Source organism: Stomoxys calcitrans, chromosome 4, assembly GCF_963082655.1.
Source record: "Stomoxys calcitrans chromosome 4, idStoCalc2.1, whole genome shotgun sequence".
NCBI classification, from domain to species: Eukaryota; Metazoa; Arthropoda; class Insecta; order Diptera; family Muscidae; genus Stomoxys; species Stomoxys calcitrans.
The window spans coordinates 157857134-157879493 of NC_081555.1; the positions used below are offsets into that span (position 1 = coordinate 157857134).

Here is a 22360-nt window from a genome sequence, read left to right on the forward strand (position 1 = left end):
CTCTTTTTAATATGGAAAAAACAGATTTTCCTACTCTTTCCCCATGCCACAGAGGAAACAGGAAAAACTCTAGACACGCGCTATTGCGTCACGAAATCAAACGTAACGAAAAACGACACTATCGAAAATTCAAAAAAAAAAGAAGAGGAAAATGTTTGGGGTTGGGGGGAAAAATGGAAAACTTAGCAGCATGCGTTTGCCAGACAATAAACACTTTGTACTTGGAACAACTCGCCAGCGAAGCAACCAGCCAACATCGAATGCCAAACTTTAACGGAAATTCGTGCTGAGCGGCAGCAGTCAAAACGTTTGACAAAGAAGCGTTGACGGAAGTGTCAAAAACTATGTTGGTGCGTTTAGTTCTTTTTGTTGTTGTTTCTGTTTTGGTTAGAAGTAGAGAAGATCCCCTCAAGCGAAAGGGTTGAATGGCACTCGTTTGTATGGCCTCAATTTGATTTGAAAATTGTCCAATTTTTCAAAAAAAAAAAAACCAAAAAAGCCTTCATACAAATTGGAAGCGACCACCAAAACCAACGACATCAGCCAAAATCTATGAAATTAGTAAACAACAAAGTTGCAAAACAAACATTTGTTGTAGGTTGCTTCAGTTCAGTTTCGGGAAAGATGATACTGTGTCTGTTGGGAAGACCACAGACGTTGCAACCAAAGACCAGAGGGATGACTACGTAAGTTGGCCATAAAGAAAATTTAAGACATTTGGTTTTACTAAAAGCCAGAAAACTTGCAAAATCATTGAGTTGATGTGCGTATTCACTGTCGATCAGTCGCCTTTCTGCTGGCCTCTTCTTGGCTCTGTTGATAGGCGATTTTCCCCTCTTTTTAAAACGAGATAAACAACAATTGACAGCTGTCATTTCCTGTGTTTGATATAAAACAAATGAATGGGCACATCAAAAGGCATCGCTGGTGAGGGTCGGTCATAGAGTAATGTTTAAAAAAATTTCAAGAAAAAAAAGAGCAGTACCCTGTGCAGACCTTAAAATTCATATCTCTAACCTCAAGGATTGAAGGTAATCGTAGTGAAAATGTAGCTTACAAATCGGAGCTAAAAACCCAGGTTTTGAGGGACTCAAGAGGTAAATTCGAGATATTTTTAAAAGAATCTGACAGACCGTTTAAACCATAAGCCAAACTCAGGCAAACACTGAAATTTTTATACCTCCACCATAGGATGGGGGGTATACTAATTTCGTCATTCTGTTTGTAACACCTCGAAATATGCGTCTAAGATCCCAAAAATTAAATATATTCTTGATCGTAGTGACATTTTAAGTCGAACTAGCCATGTCCGTCCGTCTGTCCGTTTGTCTGTCTATCCGTCCGTCCTTCTGTCTGTCGAAACCACGCTAACTTTGGAAGGAGTAAAGCTAGCCGCTTGAAATTTTGCACAAATACTTCTTATTAGCGTAGGTCGGTTGGGATTGTAAATGGGTCAAATTGATCCATGTTTTGATATAGCTGCCATATAAACCGATCTTGGGTCTTGACTTCTTGAGCCTGTAGAGGGCGCAGTTCTCATCCGATTTTACTGAAATTATGCTCATAGTGTTTTGAAATCAATTCCAACAACTGTGCGAAATATGGTTTAAATCGGTCCATAACCTGATATAGCTGCCATATAAACCGATCTTGGGTCTTGAATTCTTGAGCCTCTAGAGGGCGCAGTTCTCATCCAATTTGACTGAAATTTTGCACATAGTGTTTTGATATCACTTCCAACAACTGTGAGAAGTATGGTTTAAATTGGTCCATTACCTGATACAGCTGCTATATAAACAGATCTTGTGTCTTGACTTCTTGAGCCTCTAGAGGGAGCAATTCTCATCCAATTTGACTGAAATTTTGCATATAGTGTTTTGATATCACTTCCAACAACTGTGCAAAGTATAGTCCAAATCGGTTCATAACCTGATATAGCTGCCAAATAAACCGATCTTGGGTCTTGACTTCTTGAGCCTCTAGCGGGCGCAGTTCTCATCCGATATGACTGACATTTTGCACGTAGTGTTTTATTATCACTTCCAACAACTGTGCGAAGTATGGTCCAAATCGGTCCATGTTTTGATATAGCTGCCATATAAACCGATCTGGGATCGTGAGTTCTTGAGCCTCTAGAGAGCGCAATTCCTATCCGATTTGACTGAAAATTTGCACGTGGTGTTTTAATATCACTTCCAACAACTATGCTAAGTATGGTTCAAATCGGTCCATAACCTGATATAGCTGCCATATAAACCGATCTTGGGTCTTGACTTCTTGAGCCTCTAGAGGGCGCAGTTCTCATCCGATTTGACTGAACATGCAAATAGTGTTTTGATATAACTTCCAATAACTGTGCGAAGTATGGTCCAAATCGGTCCATAACCTGATATAGCTGCCATATAAACCGATATTAGGTCTTGACTTCTTGAGCCTCTAGAGGGCGCAATTCTCATCCGATTTGACAAATTTTGCACATCGTGATTTGATATCACTACCAATAACTGTGCGAAGTATAGTTCAAATCGATTCGTAACCTGATATAGCTGTTATATAAACCGATCTTGGGTCTTGACTTCTTGAGCCTCTAGAGGGCGCAGTTCTCATCCGATTTGACTGAAATTTTGCACATAGTGTTTTGATATCACTTCCAACAACTGTGCGAAGTATGGTTCAAATCGGTCCATAACCTGATATAGCTGCCATATAAACCGATCTTGGGTTTTGACTTCTTGAGCTTTTAGAAGGCGCAATTCCTATCCGATGTGGCTGTAATTTGCCCCTGGAGTCTTGGTATTACTTCCAACATTTATGCGAAGTATGGTCCAAATCGGTCCATACACTGATATAGCTGCCATATAAACCGATCTGGGATCTTGAGTTTTTGAGCCTCTAGAGAGCGCAATTCTCATCCGATTTGGAACAGATTTTGTACAACGGCTTCTCCCATGGCCTTCTACATACGTGTGCATTATGGTCTGAATCGATCTATAGCTTGACACAGCTCCCATATAAACCGATCTCCCGATTTTGCTTCTTAAGCCACGAATCGGACTTGATGTAGCTCCATCTCCTCCTCCGTCCATTTCATTATTCTTTGTTTGCCTAAAAAGAGATACTGCGCAAAGAACACGACAGATGCGATCCATGGTGGAGGGTATATACGATTCGGCCCGGCCGAACTTAGCACGCTCTTACTTGTTTTCTAATGGTCTCACCAGAATTTGAACCCAAGCGTTCAGCGTAGTAGGCGGACATGCTAACTTCTGCGCTACGGTGATACCCATGAAAACAGCAAGGGCAGGTTTATTAAAACAGCCCTTCGCGACCTGCAACATAGAGGGTTCTCTCGTTGTAAAGGAATAATGAAGAACCGATGTCAAAGGACGACATTGTAAAGGAATAATGAAGAACCGAGAGAGCTATAGTAGTAGGCATTAATTCTACTAAGGTTAGAGTGGCTGTCTATTTTCTAAACAGACTCGCCTAAACTATTTTAGTTCATTGTCATACCACAGTAGCGAAAGACCAGTTCCAGATGGGAATCAAACCCATGACCTCTACGCTGGTAATCCGAGTAGGATACCGATTCGCCTACCGGGGCGACCTACTGTAAGCAAGTGCAAGTGCGTGGGAGACGAACGCATAGGTAACACTCTGGAACAGCGAAACGGTCGTCCTACACAAAATTCTTGAGTTAGATTTTCTTTTTCGAGGTAACTTTTTAGTATTTAGAGCGCTCAACAAGCCGATTTCTGACTTAGCTCTATGCCCATAGGGGAAGATTAATATCCGCATCTTTCTTATACCCTCCACCATAAGATGGGGGCATATAAATTTCTTCATTCCGTTTGTAAGACCTCGGAATATTCGTCTGAGCCCCGTAAGGTATGTAAAAGGTGATTTTTTTTCATGTAAAAGGTGAAGTTTTTCAAAAAAAAAACGCATAAAATTCAGAAAAATGCATGAAATCTTTATTTGAATTCATAGTACGGTCCATATAATTTAATTTTTGAAGATTATTTCATACAAATTTTGACCGTGACTACGCCTCAATGGTCCTTCCGCTTAGTCCAATTTAGCATACTCTTTAAAACATTTGGGCCGAAATCTCAAGAATAAATGCTTTAATGTTGTCTTCCAATGCGTGAATTGAGGCGGGCTTGTCTGTATAGACATGAGCTTTAACATAGCCCCACAAAAAATAATCTAGATATAGATCTAGGTGGCCAATTGATCGGTGCCGAACGTGAAATAAACTGATCACCCAACTCGTCCTTAATAATACCATTGTTACGCGTACTGTGTAGCATGTGGCACCGTCCTGTTGAAACCACATGTCGTACAAGTTAAGCTCTTGCACTTTGAGCAAAAAAAATTGGATATCAGTTACGGTACGATTGTCATCATCTTTGAAGAAGTACGGTCCAATGATGCCACCAGCCCATATACCGCACTTAACTGTGACTTTTAATACCCTACACCACCATTGTAGTATAGGGTATTATAACTTTGTGCATTTGTATGCGACGCTAAGAATCACTTCCTGAATGGATGTAGCTATGTCCGTCTATCCGTCTGTCCATGTATTCTTGTAATCAAAGTACAGGTCGCATTTGTTGTCCACCTGTCACAAAATTTTGCACAAACTACTTTTTTGGTTCAAGGACGAATGCTATTGATTTTGAAAAAAATCGGTCCAGATTTAGATATAGCTCCAATATATATCTTTCATCAGATATGGCTTATTAAGGCTGTGGAAGCCACAAAAATTTGTGGTGAAGGGTATTATATACTCGTATCCGCCCGAATTTTGCCTTTCCTAACTGCTTCTGAGCCTCATCGCTGAAGATGATTTTTCGATCAGACCAATGACTCCGCATTTCGGTAGTAAATTTTAATAATTTCGACGCGTTATTGGCTCGCATGTCTTTCGATCATGAAATGGCAAACCTTACTGAAGAGAAATGTCAAAAAAGCGGCAAAAAAATATGGCATCGTTTGGCATCGCAACAAAAGTAGGCCGATAGGGACTACTTTTGTTGCGCCCCTAAAAACGCAACCCTGTACGACTGCCACAGAGACCGGCCTACTTTTGTTGCGCCCCTGAAAAAGCAACCCTGTATGGCTCCCATATAGACTGATCTCGGATCTTGACTTCTTAAGCCTCTAGAGGAAGCAAGTATTGCGTTTTGCCTGAAATTTTGCACGTATCGTTCTGTTATGACTTCCAACAACCTTGTCAATTGTGGTCCAAATCGATTCATAACCTGATATAGCTCTCATATAAACCGATCTTCAGATTTGATTTCATGAGCCTCTAGAAGGCGCAATGACTTCTCTTATGACCTTCAACATACTTGCCAAATCTGATCTGAATCGGCCCATAACCTTATACAGCTCCTATATAAACCGATCTCCAGATTTTTTTTCCAGCCCATATGGGGCGCAATTCTAATCCCATTTGGCTGAAATTTTGCTCAATGACTTCCACTATGGTCTCCAATATTCAAACCAAGTATGACCCGGATCGGCCCATAACCTGTTATAGCTTTAATAATATGACATTCTGTATCCATTATCCTGTGTTTGCTTTTAAAGAGATACTGGGCGAAGAAATTGACAAACGGGGTCCACGGTGGACAAGATTCGGCCCTGCCGAACTTAGTACGCTTTACTTGTTATATCCACCACCATAGGATGGGGGTATACTAACCTAGTCATTCCGTTTGTTATACCCACCACCATAGGATGGGGGTATACTAACCTAGTCATTCCATTTGTAACACCTCGAAATATTGATCCAGGACCCCATAAAGTATATATATTCTTGATCCTCTCGACATTCTGAGTCGATCTAGCCAGGTCCGCCCGTCCGTCCGTCAGTTGAAATCACGATAGCGGTCGAACGCGTGATGCTAGCCGCTTGAAATTTTGCACAGATACTTAGTATTCAAGAAGGTCGGTGGGGATTGCAAATGGGCCATATCCATTCAGATTTGGATATAGCTCCCATATCTTCCAATTTGACTTCTAGAGCCCCTGGAAGCCGTAATTTTTGTCCGATTTGGTTGAAATTTAGCACAAAGTGTTCTGTTATAACTTCCAACAACTGTGCCAAGTAAGGTCCAAATCGGCCAAGAACCTGATATAGCTGCCATATAAAACAATCTACCGATTTGACTTCTTGAGCCCCTGGAAGCCTTAATTTTCATCCGATTTGGCTAAAATTTTGCACATAGTATTCCGTTATGATTTCCAACATTTGAGTCTAATTCGGTCCAAATCGGTCAAGAACCGGATATAGCTTCCATATAAACCGATCTCCCGATTTGACTTCTTGAGCCCCTGGAAGCCGCCATTTTTGTCCGATTTGGCTGAAATTTTGCACATACTGTTTGTTTTATAACTTCTAACAAGAGTACCAAGTACGGTACAAATCGGTCAAGAACCTGGTATAGCTCCCATATAAACCGATCTCCCGATTTGACTTCTTGAGCCGTAATTTTTGTCCGATTTGGGTGATTTGCACATAGTTTTCTGTTCTGACTTCTAACATTAGTGTCTAATACGGTTCAAATCGGTCAAGAACCTGGTATAGCTCTCATATAATCCGATCTCCCGATTTCACTTCTTGAGCCCCTGGAAGCTGCAATTTTTGTCGGATTTGGCTGATATATTGCACATAGTGTTCTGTTATAACTTCCAACAAATGTGCCAAGTAAAATCAAAATCGTCCAAGAACGTGATATAGCTCGAATTTAAACTGATCTCCCGATTTGACTTCTTGAGCCACTGGAAGCCGCAATTTTTGTCCGATTTGGCTGAAATTTGGAACATAGTGTTCTTTTATGTTAGAAGTCATAAATGTGTTTAGTACGGTTCAAATCGGTCAAGATCCTGATATAGCTCCCGTGTTATCCGGTCTCTCGATCATCCTTGTTCGGTTCCTAGAGCTTTAATTTTTCCTGCTTTAACAGAAGTTTGGTATGTAGAATATGCTCTTCAACTAAAATTTATCATGTTCGCCTATGACGCTAAACGCATGGGTTCAAATCTTGGCCAGACCATTAGAAAAAATTTTCGGCGGTGGTTTTTCCCTCCTAATGCTGGCAACATTTGTGAGGTACTATGCCATGTAAAACTTCTTTCCAAAGAGGTGTCGCACTGCGGCACGCCGTTCGGAATCGGCTATAAAAATGAGGCCCCTTATCATTGAGCTTAAATTTGAATCGGACTGCACTCATTGATATGGAGAAGTGTGCGCCTGTTCCTTAGTGGAATGTTCATGGGCAAAATTTGCATTTAGCATTCTGCTATCAATGGAAACCAAAATGTAGGGTGTAAGTTTCTCTTTTTGGAAAAACTAATTCCCCTTTATAGCATGGGACAGTCCAATGTACATTCTATGTTATCGCAGGACCAATTTGGTGAGGCTTCAATGCCCTTTTGAACTTTATGCCAAACATTGTTGTGTTTGATAAACGATTTTAAAAAAGATTCATACTAAAATATTCGTTACCTTTTTCTTTTGGTTTTACTTTTTGTGGACATTTTACAAAAAGTCAATGGTGGCTTTCCACCGACACACGGTCTCAGAGCAAAGTGAAAATATTTTTGTTTTCTTGGTAAACATTTACAAATTTTCTTTGCGCCCCTCAATGCAGACGAAAAAATTTTACGCCCAAGAGGTAAAAATTGCCATAATTTATGCAAACCAAGACAAATGCAAGCAACCTGTGCAGAACTATTGATAAGGAAGATATGTAAAACATGCTAACTAATAAATTAAAATATACAATAAATCATTGTGCTACCAAATAAAAAAAAAATAAATTTTGTATGCCTTATAGAAAACTTTTAAGATGATTTGGTTGGGAATTAATTGTTGCCGTTTTAAACAATCGCTAATTACTTTTGTTTTGCATTTCACCTAAAACAAAACAAAAACAAAACAAAAAAGAAACTTTCGATCACATTTGTGTGTGTCCCATAAATTTGTTATAATTTTGTTTAATGAAGCATTTCAGACATGGGCCAAAATGGAATTCAGAACTCTTGCACATATGTTTGCCAGTCCGTCTGTCCGTCCGTCCGTCTGTCTGTATATTGATCCCCTAAGTTTATGTTGATGATGACGACTATACAACGACAACTACGACGACTACCTACGAGCACAACGTTGATGATGATTTAATTTACAATTCAAAGGAAACACGCATTAATTAACAACGAAAATAGATGAAATTCTTTTGATTTAATACGTGCACATTAAATTGAAATGTTTTGAAACTGAAAAGCGAACAAAAACAAAACGCCAACCATAAAAGTCATTCGTAATGAATTGGAAACATATGAAATCACTGCTGGTTTGTGGTTTTGGAAATTTTGCACAGTGTTTTTTGCAAACAAATCCCCAAATTGGTTTGTCACTACCACTTTGGTGGCTAATTTTGTTTTATCAACCGTGTAAAATGTGCAAATTAATTGTTATTGTTTGCTTTGATGATTTGTCTAATTGCTAGGAAAAATCATTAATCACTATTTTGAGTATAGTACAATATTATCGATTTTCTTTTTTAGGATACAACTACACCCTCAAGTTTTTAATGTTTTTCTAAATATATTTTACTATAAACATAAAATTTTAAATTTTTCAACAGTGATATTGACATCGACTCGACTCATACCCATATCCCTCTGAACGCTCCCAACCTTAGTCGCAGGTTTCCTATATCATGATAATCAGCAGAATAAAGCAAACGAAAGATAGAACACACAACACAATGCTACAACAACAATATCATAGATTTTTAAGTTATATATTTGAAGACTATTTGACTTCTTGAGCCCTTAAAATCCAAAAATCTTAAACATTTTATTTGAATTTTTATGCAATTTTACTTTTGAAATGAAATTTTTATTTTCTCATATATATTATTAAACGGCCAAGATTTTACAAACGCGATTTTGCGTTACATATAACAGCCAAAGGGCTGAATGGATTTTAATGAAATTGGCATTACGTGTTTTGTTATGATAGCCAACAATTGTGGCAAGTATGGTTCAAATCGGTCCATAACCTGATATAGCTACCATATAAACCGATCATGGGTCTTGACTTCTTGAACCTCAAGAGGGCCCAATTCTCTTCCGATTTGACTGAAATTTTGCACATTGTGCTTTGGTATCACTACCAACCACTGTGTTCAGTATGGTTCAAATCGTTTCATAGTCTGGTATAGCTGTCATATAAACCAATCTGGGATCTTGACTTCTTGAGCCTCTAGAGGACGCAATTTTCATCTGATTTGGCTGAAATTGTGTACAACCTTCAACATACGTGTTTAATATGGTCTGAATTGATCAATAGCTTGATACAGCTTCCATAAAAACCGATCTCCCGATTTTGCTTCTTGAGCACATACAAGGCGCAATTCTTAACCGAATGAATTGAAACAAGTAAAAAGGCGTTAAGTTCGGCCGGGTCGAACTTTGGATACCCACCACCTCGGCTATATATGTAAACCACCTTTCGTCAAAATCCGGTGCAAAACTCATAACTTATGTCCCATAGCAGAAATATGTGGAGGGGCTTAACTTAACTCTTTGTTCCAAATTTCGGCAACATCGGACAATAAATGCGCTTTTTATGGCCCCAAAACCTAAAACCGAGAGATCGGTCTATATGACAGCTATATCCAAATCTGGACCGATCAGTGCGATAATGCAGAAGTATATCAAGGGGCTTAACTCAACTCATTATCCCCAAATTTCGGCGACATCGGACAATAAATGCGTGTTTTATGGGCCTAAGACCCCAAATCGGAGGATCGGTCTATATGGCAGCTATATCCAAATCTGGACCGATCTGAGCCAAATTCACAGAAGACGTCGGAGAGCCTAAGACAACGCACTGTCCCAAATTTCAGCAAAATCGGATAATAAATGTAGCTTTTATGGGCATATAAGCCTAAATCGGAGGATCGGTCTATATGGCAGCTATATCCAAATGTGAACCGATTTGAGCCAAATTGACGAAGGACGTTGTAGGGCCTAACACAACTCGCTGTATCAAATCATAGCAAAATCGGCTAATAAATGTGGCTTTTATGGGCCTAAGACCCTAAATTTGAGGATCGGTCTATATGGCAGCTATATCCAAATCTGAACCGATCTGAGCCATATTGACGGAGGATGTCGAAGGGCCTAACATAACTCACTGTTCCAAATTACAGCAAAATCGGATAATAAATGTGGCTTTTATGGGCCTAAGACCCTAAATCGGAGGATCGGTCTATATGGCAGCTATATCCAAATCTGGACCGATCTGAGCCAAATTGACGGACGATGTCGAAGGGCCTAACATAACTCACTGTTCCAAATTACAGCAAAATCGGATAATAAATGTGGCTTTTATGGGCCTAAGACCCTAAATCGGCCGATCGGTCTATATGGAGGCTATATCCAAATCTAGACCGATCTGAACCAAATTGACGGAGGATGTCGAAGGGCCTAACATAACTCACTGTTCCAAATTACAGCAAAATCGGATAATAAATGTGGCTTTTATGGGCCTAAGACCCTAAATCGGCCGATCGGTCTATATGGAGGCTATATCAAGATATAGTCCGATATAGCCCATCTTCGAACTTAACCTGCTTATGGACAAAAAAAAGAATCTGTGCAAAGTTTCAGCTCAATATCTCAATTTTTAAAGGCTGTAACGTGATTTCAACAGACAGACGGACGGACATGTCTAGATCGTCTTAGATTTTTACGCTGATCAAGAATATATATACTTTATAGGGTCGGAAATGGATATTTCGATGTGTTGCAAACAGAATGACAAAATGAATATACCCCCATCCTTCGGTGGTGGGTATAATAATACACAATGACTTCTACAATGTTCAGCATTCATTTATTGTCCGAATCGGACTATAACTAGATATAACTCCAATAGCATAACAGTTCTTATTCAATATTCTCTGTTTGCCTAAAAAGAGATACCGCGCATAGAATTCGACAAATGCGATCCATGGTGGAGGGTATATAAGATTCGACCCGGCCGAACTTTGCACGCTGTTACTTGTTGTTGTTTGCATATGTTTTCCGAGCGATTATGAACGATTCTGATCAGTTAAAGTAAGTAATTGTGTGTCTTTCCTATTCACTCAATGAACGATATAGTTGATGGACAGTTTAAAGACGAAGGGCAGAGGATGCCGTATTTTGCATTATATAATGGGCTCATATCTATATTATTTAAAAACATAAATAAACATAAAACATTCTGCCGGGCCGAATCTTGGGAACCCACCACCATGGATACTGCTAAAATATGGGAGCTATATCTTGTTATAGACCAATTTGGACCGTACTTTGCGCAGATGTTGAGAGTCATAACAGAACACTGTGTGCAAAATTTCAGCCAAAATTGACAAAAATTGCGGCTTGTAAGGGCTCAAGAAGTCATATTGGGAAATCGGTTTATATGCTATATCAGGTTCCTGACCGATCTTAACCGTACTAAGCACAGATGTTGGAAATCATAACAAAACAGTACGTGAAAAAAAAGTATATTTGATTAAAGTTCATTCTAAGTTTTATTAAAAATGCATTTAAATTCTTTTAAAAAATCCGCAATTACTTTTTGGGCAACCCAATAGCTATGGATACAATCGTAAACGTTAGTTTTTTTGCAAAACTAAACAAAAATTAGCAATCCGACATTGAATGCATCTTTTAACATACATTGCGCCTATAGAGGGCGCAATTTTCATCCGATTAGACTAACATTTTGTACAATTATTTTTCTCATATCTTCCAACTGACTTTATTAACCTTGGTTTTATTTGGTCTGTGCATTGATATAGCTTCTATTTTAATCAATCTCCTGATTTTTGCTTCTCATTTTCGTTTAAAGTATAGGTGATGGGAAATTAACGATAGTATCGATACTATCGATATTTATTATTAAAACTATCGAAAATATCGAATGTTGCGATAATCGATAGTTTGCCAGCTCTATCGCCATCGTGATTTCGACAGACTAACGGACGGACATGGCCAGATCGAATTAGAAAGTCGAGACGATCCAGAATATATATATACTTTATGGGGTCCCAGATCAATATTTCGAGGTATTACAAACGGAATGACTAGATTTGTATACCCCCATCCTATGGTGGTGGGAATAAAAAACAACGTTGCAACGTCAACAAAGACGTAATGTATTTTCTTGAAATATTTGCAGTGAATAATGATTCTAAGATGGAAAAACGAGATATGTATGAGGTCGCCTTTCCACTAACATACTCAAAGTGTACATGTCAGCTTTGGGGTTGGTTGTTTGGGGGTAATGCGACTAAAGACGAGATCAAAGCAATATGGTGTCTCAAATGCAAGGGGTAGCGTCAAGATGGCGTCAAGTGTCTCTGGAAGTTATCCCAGCCTCTAAGACCAACGATCATGATAAGCTAGCACTAAATTGCAATGGCTTTAGAACTATAGTACAAACCAAACATTAATATATAGATTCATGTTACAGAAGGCCTTGACCCCAAAAGGGCTTAACGGATGTATAACCTAATAATGACAATATTGGCTTCAATATGCAATATGGAGCGTAAATGGAAAGTATTTATATGAGGGAAGAATGCGAATTCGATAAGTGGTTTTCGATTAGGTACAAAAGAATGTAGACCCAGAAGAACTTATGAAGGCTTGAGAATATTTGGTTTTTAACCAAGAGATAAAAGTTTTCTGATATGAGCAAATACACATTGATGATTTTATATTGTATTGTAAAAAAGGGCACAGCGCAGCGTGTCTGGGTGGACTAGTTCCCCATTATTCCTAATATACTTTTATATTTTCTACAATTTTTCTTTTGTGCTAACTACAAATCAACTCACCTGCTAATGTTATTCCCATATTTGTGGTATTATCACGTGGCAATGTTATGGTGGCATATGTGGTGCCCCTGTCGGGCGCCAGTCCCGAGTCTTCTGATTGGGCAGGACTCATGGCACGATCGACTGCAAATCCAACACCAACAAAATGAATAAATGAAACAAAGAAAAAGAAACACAGAACAAAAATTAAAATAAACACACATGAATTAAATGAATATTTAATGGAACAGCACAATACATACTGGGGGGGGGGGTCAAAGGAATTTTTATTATAAACTAAAACAAAGTACAAAAAATTACTTAAACTAAAATACAAATACACTCTAACATATACAGAGAGAAAAAAAGAAACACAACATAACTGCATTAAGTCTTTAGGAAGTAGGTCAATTGGACATATGTGGGGACGCAGGGGAATGCCACAAAATCTTCGCTTCTTCTCTTTTAAAAATTTCTATATAATAAAATTATTAAAAATATTTCTTTTATAACCCTTTTTTATAGTCTAGCCCGAAAAAATATGCTTATTACTCAAATTAAATGGAGTTTCCTTTAAAATTGGACGACTTTTCCCCTATTTTAGTACAATTTTATAGTTATGCCTTACAGCAGCAGAGCATTCAATTTGATTACCATATTGGCTCGTAAAAATAGTTTTTATGTCCGTTTCATGTTTGTTATGCCAGAGAAAACCACTGCCAACAAAAGTTGTTTGTTTGTTGTTTGTTTGCTTTTGATATTCCCTGATTTTATGAGGTGTTAAAAAGGATTTTAAACGCCATGCCGTTAACGATATGGCCAAGAAAAGCCACAACAAAGCCTTAACTAGGAAACTGTGTTGTTCTTATGGTTCTTTTGTAGGGATCTGAGAAAACACAAGAATGTATGGAAATGCATTAATGGGAAAATTAGAAAAGGGTTGGCAGCAGAGATGGTCTGTTGGAATGGAAACTCCGACGTATATGACATACAAAAAAATTAGTTTTGACAAAAATGGAAAATAATTAGGAAATTGTACAATTAATGACCATCCAAGTGAACATCGGCAATGTCAGTGAGAATCATAAGAAAATTTTCCAGCTGAATTTCTAGAGAATCGGTTAACAAATGCGCACTTTATTGCAATATTTCTCAAAATCGTACGAACATATATATGGGAGCTAAATATAACTGAACCGATTTCGAGCAAACTTTAAAGATATTGTGGAAGTCGTCGAGGAAAGTGTTGTACAAAGTTTTGGGAAGATTGGTCTATAAATGCGTTTGCAGTGGCTCTAGGAGTGAAAATCGAGCGATATATGTATGTGAGTGCTATATCTGAATCTGAACCGATTTGTATGAAATTCAACAGTATAATTAAGAGTCATAAGAAAATCCCTCTTGCCAAATTTCGAATGAATCGGTTCACAAATTACCATTTTATTGCATTATTATTGCAAATCGGACGAACATCTATATGGGTGCTATATCTAAATCTGAACCGATTTCGAGCAAACTTTCTAAATATTGTAGAAGGCCTCAAAGAAAGCGTAGTACAAACTATTAGGAAGATTGGTGAATAAATGCGCTTGCAGTGGCTCTAGAAGTGAAAATCGGGCGATATATATACATGAGAGCTATATCTAAATTTGAGCCGATTTCTATAAAATTCACCAGTAATGGCGAGAGTAATTAGAAAATCCTTTCTGCCAAATCGAGATCGAATCGGTTAACAAATGACCATTTTATTGCATTAGTTCTGCAAATCGGACAAACATATATATGGAAGCTATATCTAAATCTGAACCGATTTCGAGTAAACTTTAAAGATATTGTGGAAGTCGTCGGGGAAAGCGTTGTACAAAGTTTTGGGAAGATTGGCCAATAAATGCGCTTGCAATGGCTCTAGGAGTGAACATCGGGCGATATATGTATGTGAGAGCTATATCTGAATCTGAACCGATTTGTATAAAATTCAACCTCCTGCCAAATTTCGAAAGTTTCGGTTAACAAATGACCAGTTAATTGCATTATTACTGCTAATCGGACGAACATATATATGGGAGCTATATCTAAATCTGAACCGATTTTTCCAAATTCAATAGGCTTCGACTCTAAGCCGAAGAACATGCCTGTACCAAATTTGAAGACGATCGGTTGAAAACTGCGACCTGTAGTTTGTACACAAATTAACATGAACAAACGGACAGACAGACGGGCATAGCTAAATCGAATTGGAAAGTGATTCTGAGTCGATCGGTATATTTATCAATGGGTCTATATCCCTTCCATCTGGGTGTTACAAATAAATGCACTAAGTTATAATACCCTATTTCACAGTAGTGGTGTAGGGTATGAAAACAAATTAAAGCGTGCTAAGATCAGCCGTGCCGAGTCTTGGGAACCCACCACCATGGATTATGCTAAAAATTCATACAAATTTAATTTAGTTGAAGGGCACACTTTTATTCTACATACCAAACTTCTGTCAATTCAGCAAAAATTAAAGCTTCTTGGAACCGAACAATGATGATCGAGAGACCGGTTTACATGGGAGCTATATCAGGTTATGGACCAATTTGGACCGTATTTGGCACAGTTGTTGGAAGTCGTAGCAGAACACCGCATTTTGGCAAAATCGGCCATAAATTGCGGCTTGTAAGGACTTGAAGAAGTCAAATCGGAAGATCGGTTTAAATGGGAGCTATATCAGGTTATAGACCGATGTGAACCGTACTTGGCACAGTTGTTGCAAGGCATAACGAAATATCACAATCAAAATTTCAGCCAAGTCTGACAAAAATTGGGGCTTCCAGGGGCTCAAGAAATCAAATCTGGAGATCGGTTTATACGAGCCTATGAAAGGACAATTTTTCATTCCAGCTGTATCCAAATATGGTCCAATCTGGATGATGTTCGACACAAAGGTGTATGGGTCTATCAAAACGCAATGTTTCAAAATTCATCAAAATGGGAGGAAAAATACTGCTTTTATGGGCTCAATACTATCGGTCTATATTGCATCTATATCCAAATATGGTCCGATCTGGACGATATTCAACAAAACGATTTAGAGGGGTACCAAAACTCGCTGTGCCAAATTTCATCGGAATAGGATGAAAAATGCTCCTTTTATTGGCTCATTACCCTATATAGGGAGATCGGTCTATATAGCAGCTATATCCAAATAGGGTCCGATCTGGAACACATTTGACAGAAATGGAAAAGGGTCTACCGAAACACACTATGACAAATTTCATCCAATTTGGGTAAAAAATGGATCTTTTATGGCCTCAATACCCAATATCAGGATATCGGTCGGTCGTCTATAGGGCAACTGTATCCAAATAAAGTCCTATCTGAATAGCACTTCATAGAAATGGGAAGGGGTCTACCAGAACTCACTGTGCCAAATTTCATCGAAATCGGATGAAAAATTACCAATTTATTGCCTCAAGACTTTATGTCTCGAGATCGGTCTATATATAAAATCCGATTTAATGAGACCAGAAGATCATGAATATATACAAATAATACGAGACCATCAAAATTTGTTTGCAAAATGTGTTTATACCCAAGATATCTGCAAAATTATTAATATCCAGCTTTTGGTAATAAATGGGTAAATACCCGAGTGTTTACCCAATTTACCGGGTAAATTCCTTTTGGGTATTTACCCATCGCCCATCTCTACAAATGGACCATATCGGTTCAGATTTAGATGTAGCTTCCATATAAACCGGTCTCACGACTTGACTTCTTGAGCACCTGGGAGCCGCAATTGTTGTCCGTTTTGGCTAAAATTTTCCATGCGGTGTTCTGTTACGACTTCTAACAATCTATCTGCCGATTATATTGAGTTGCCCAAAAAGTAATTGCGGATTTTTTAAAAGAAAGTAAATGCATTTTTAATAAATCTTAGAATGAACTTTAATCAAATACACTTTTTTTACACTTTTTTTCTAAAGCAAGCTAAAAGTAACAGCTGATAACTGACAGAAGAAAGAATGCAATTACAGAGTCACAAGCTGTGAAAAAATTTGTCAACGCCAACTATATGAAAAATCCGCAATTACTTTTTGGGCAACCCAATACTACTTGAGCCCTTCTAAACCGCAATTTTTTGCCGGATATGGCTGAAATTTTGCAAATGTAGTGTTGTGTTATGACTTCCAACAACTGTGCCAAGTACGGTCCAAATCAGTTTATAACCTGATATAGCTCCCATATAAACCGGTCTCCCTATTTTACTTCTTGAGTCCCTAAAGGGCGCATACTTATTCGATTTGTCTGAAATTTTACACAATGACTTCTACTATGGTCTCCAATATACTATTCAATTATGGTCCGTAACATGATATAAAACCATTCAGACCATATTTGACATGTATGTTGGAGGTCACGTTGTACAAAACTTCAGCCAAATCGGATAATAACTGCGCCCTCTTGAGGCTCAAGAAGTTAAGATCCCAGATCGGCTTATATGGCAGCTATATGAAGTTATTTACCGATTTAAACCATATTTGGCACGTTATTGAAAGTCATAGCAAAATACGTCAGTTAAGTCGGATAAGAATTGCGCCCTCTAGAGGCTGAAGAAGTCAAGATTTAAGATCGGTTTATATGGCAGCTATATCAGATTATGTAATGATTTGAACCAGACTTGACAAAGTTGTTGGAAGTCATAACGAAACACGCAATGCCAAATTTCAGCCAAATCGGATAGAAATTGCGTCCTCTAGAGGCTCAAGAATTTAAGACCCCAGATCGGTTTTTATGACAGCTATATCAGGTTATGGGCCGATTTCAATCATACTTAGCAAAGTTGTTGGAAAGCATAACAGAACACATCATGCAAAATTTCAGCCAAATCGAAAAGGAATTGCGCCATACAGTGGTTCAAGAAGTCAAGACCCAAGAATGGTTTGTATGGCAGCTTTATCAAAACATGGGCGATATGGCCCATTTACAATCCCAACTGACCTGCACTGATAAGAAATATTTGTGTAAATTTTCAAGCGGCTAGCCTTACTCCTTCGAAATTTAGGGTGCTTTCGACTGACATGGCTAGATCGACTTATAATGTCATGGCGATCAAGAAGTTGCAATCAGAATGATGAAATTAGTATATCCACCTGGTGTAGAGTATAAAATTAGCTGAAATTTCTTTTAAAGAAAATATCATCTAAATATTGTCCTTGGAGAAGAGATAGGTTTATTGGTTAGCCCACTATCAAGGTGAGTTCAATTGAAGGCCATCATATTTTAATGTGATTCAATTCAATTTAGCCGTTCTAAGTCTATAAAAAACAACTTAAAGCCAGAGCGTTGACTTTTAAGAAATTTCTTAAAAATTGATTGATTGAAAACAGCAGTGCGAATATTGTTTATTGTTTCCCGATTTTTCGCAATGCATAAAACAAAAAATCCTTGTATACAGTACTTTAGTCAACAATCATTGGCAAAGTTCCTGGTTTTCTTTAACAACAAGGAAATCATAACTTTTCTCACAAAGAAGTTAACACGTAGGAGATATGAGTGGACAATAAAATCAATTTTTAAATATAACAACAAGCTATGAAAATTATATATCGATATTATAACAAAAAGTTTTGAAACTCAGAATGTTATAATTAAATTAGTTATAACATTTTGAGTTTTAAAATTAATTTAAATTTAATTAAATAAATAAATAAAATTAACAGCCTTATTCACAAAACTTAATGTAGATTTCAAATACATAGGTTTATTTGACAGATTTCCTTTATAGAACTGTCAAATAAACCTATTTCATATCTACATTAACTTTTGTGAATAAGGCCCTAAGATTTTAACCATTAAAAGAATGCCTTAATAAATCAACCAAAAAAAAATTATAACAGCAATTCACATTGTTTATATACCTTCCCATTTATCTTATGGCAAATAAACCAAGTGTCTTGTCTTTGGTGGTTGTCTCTCAACACATCTTCGCCGAGTTCCTGGTTTTCTTTAAATTGAATATAACAAGGAAAATGATTGATTTATTTCCACAAAAATGACAGACAAATGAAACCATTCCCTATTTACAAAAGAACAACAAAGGATGGATGGTTTGCAGAAATAACAAAAGTAAATTTTAATAGGGGTACTCACTGAAAAAATTGTTTTATGTTTTTTTTTAATCAAACATTAGTAATTAAAGACATGAGAAGTACACCTTTCGTCAAAAGCCGGTGAAAAACGCATACCTTATGCCCCATAGTAGCTTTATCGAAATATATTCCGATTTGGACCAAATACTAATAAGAACAAGTCATTGTTCAATTGAGCATAACAAAATATTGGCCTTTTTAGTAAATGCAAATTTTGCCCGTGAATATTCCACTTAGGAACAGGGGCAAACTTCTCACATATCTATCTCACATAAGTTTGAGCTCAATTATAAGGGGCTTCCTTTTTATAGCCGAGTCCGAACGGGGTGCCGCAGTGCGACACCTCTTTAGAGAGAAGTTTTTACATGGCATAGTACCTCACAAATGTTGCCAGCATAAGGAGGGGAAAACCACCGCTGAAAATTTTTTCAGAAGGCCTCGCTAGGTTTCGAACCCAGGCGTTCAGCGTCATAGGCGGACATGCGAACCTCTGCGCTACAATGGCTATATCTAAACATAAAGCCTAACATAAGTCACTGTGTCAAAATCGGTGAAAAATTATGAGGTTTTATGAGGAAAAGGCTTTAAATCAAGATATCGGTATATATGGCAGCTATATCCGAATCTGGACCGATTTGGGCTAAGTTACAGAAAAATGTCGAAGTGCCTATCACAACTCACTGTCCCAGAATTTTGACGACATCGGACAATAAATGCGCCTTTTATGGGTCCAAGACCCTTAATCGAGAGATCGGCCTATATGGCAGCTATATGCAAATTTTGTTCGATCTAGATCAAATTGCAGAAATATGTCGGGGGGATTTACTTAACGCATTGTCTCAAATTTCGGCGACAACGGGCCCTTTTATGGGCCCAAAAGCTTAAATCAAGAGATCGGTCTATATGGCAGCTATATTGAAATCTGGACCGATCTGTGCCAAATTGGAGAAAGATATCGAAGGGCATTACACAACTCACTGTCCCAAATTTCAGCAAAATCGGGTAATAAATGCCCTTTTTATGGGCCTAACACCCTAAATCGGCGGATCGGTCTATATGGCAGCTACGTCCAAATCTGAACCGATCTGGTCCAAATTGAAGAAGTATGTTGAAGGGTCTTACTCAACTCACTGCCTTAAATTTGGGCGACATCGGATAATAAATGCGCCTTTTATGGGCCGACAACTTTAAATCGAGATATCGTTCTATATGGCAGCTATATCCAAATCTGGACCGATCTATGCCATATTGCAGAAGTATATCGAGGGGGATTAAATAAACTCACTGTCCCAAATTTCGGCGACATCGGACATTAAATGCGCTTTTTATGGCCCCATAACCATAAATCGAAAGATCGGCCTATATGGCAGCTATATCAAAATCTGGATCGATCTGGGCCAAAACGAAGAATATTGAAGGGCCTAATAAAACTCACTGTCCCTAATTTTAGCAAAATCATATAATAATTGTGGTTTTTATGGGCCAAAGACCCTTAATCGGCGTATTGGTTTTTATGACAGCTATATCCAAATCTGGACCGATCTGAGCCGAATTGAAGAAAAATGTCGAAAGACATAACAGAACTTATTGTCCCAAATTTCAGCAAAATCGGATAATAAATGTGGCTGTAATGGGCCAAAGACCCTAAATCAGCCGATCGGTCTATCAAGATATAGTCCGATATAGCCCAGCTTCGAACTTTGTCTGCTTATGGACAAAAAAGGATCTGTGCAAAGTTTCAGCTCACTATCTCTATTTTTAAAGACTGTAGCGTGATTTGAACAGACAAACGGACGGACAGACGGGCGGACATGGCTAGATCGTCTTAGATTTTTACGCTGATCAAGAATATATATACTTTATAGGGTCGGAAATGGATATTTCGATGTGTTGCAAACGAAATGCCAAAATGAATATACCCCCACCCTTCGGTGATGGGTATAAAAAACTGTTTTCGAGAATATCCGCACTTGGACAAATGTATCTTGATTTTCAGCACTTTTTTCCAATGTATAAAGGGAAGCAAACTTATTTGCTCTACAATTGACGTTCCCTGTATTTTATTTTATAACAAAGGTATCGAAGACTTTCTTGTTTTCATATTACTTTTTAAAGTGATTACCCCTAATGTTGCTGCAGCAAAAAGTGCAGCATATGAAACATTTGCTATAGCACAATTTGCAGCTGACACTTATGCTGCAACTTGCAGTTTAGTTACTGCTGCTGCTTCTGCTACTTGGTCAAACTGGGCCGCAGTTAAACCAAAACAAAAAAAAAATCCCCCGTCTAAGCAGTGCAATGGGTAAAGTCCACCCGCTGTGCGTGGATAATATATGCAAAACCATGCAGCGGTGGTGGTTGCAACTCGGTGAATATTTTGTCCAATAGTTTTCGCAACGAATAGATGGATAGCTCTCTCACTCAGTTTTTGGTTTGGTTGTTTGGACTATTTGGCTATCATCAAAAGATCTTCATGGAAATTATACCAACCGAAAATTGGTCATGCATTGTATAGGGGGGAGAGAGTATCATGCCACTGCTTCTGTTGTTCCAAGTGTGTGTGTGTGCAAGTGGGATAACCCAAGAATATGGACATACATACGTTTTGCAAGCAGCTAAAGCCGGCGTAAAAACTCAATGTTAAGCACAACAAAACTTAAAAATTTGTTTTATACTTTTTTATGAAAAAAAAAAAGAATGCCTTGGCATGCAAATTGACGAAAAACAAAGTCGACAAATGCCAGGCGTCCATGCGCATTTATGTCCGTCCCTTCCATCAGTGTTCAGTGTAATATGCCACATATGCCTGAATACGGGCGTTTCTTTGATGTTTCGTCGCTTTTTTGTTGCGGCTGGCGTTTGTCTTTTTTGTTGTGTTTTGTTTTCTTTTTTAGATGGTTTGCATTTGCAACTCAAGAGGGTGTTGAATAAATTAAATAAAACCATTTCGCATTTGTTTTATTATTCGAATTAGACTATGAATTCTCTAAATGGTTATGGCAAATTAGACAAAAAGTCTTTGAAATTGTATTTGGTTGAAAAATTATTTTTCTTATGGGGAGAAAAATACAATATAACAATCGTAAGAGAAATAGGCCATCTTTTAGATCAAAAAACAAGTTAATAAAAGATACTAAAGTTTTCCTAAAAAACAAACAAATGATTTCTATGAATGAAATATTCTCCAAAAAATATATTAAAGGAAAAATTTTGAAAAAAGTTGGCACTAAACCAGTAAGGAAAGGCAAAAGTGCCAAAAGGGAGCTATATCTTATTCTGAACCAATTTTGATGGACCCCGGCAAATATTTTCAGAGGGGTTATTAAA

General features: G+C 37.9%; 1 protein-coding gene across 7 annotated transcripts in view; it reads right to left on the bottom strand.

Moving 5' to 3' along the window:
- The window catches only part of LOC106081894 (glutamate receptor-interacting protein 1), a 159570-nt gene that overhangs the window by 52042 nt on the left and 85168 nt on the right, over positions 1-22360 (bottom strand). For 5 of the 7 annotated variants that reach the window (XM_059367446.1, XM_059367445.1, XM_059367444.1 and 2 more), the window contains one exon: positions 12921-13043. The exons of 1 other annotated variant lie outside the window; for it this stretch is intronic. In XM_059367446.1, coding sequence (XP_059223429.1) covers positions 12921-13043 — 123 coding nt within the window. Of the gene's footprint in view, positions 1-12920; positions 13044-18802; positions 18854-22360 lie in introns of those variants that run through there. One more of the 7 variants, XM_013244178.2, reaches the window with a different exon arrangement.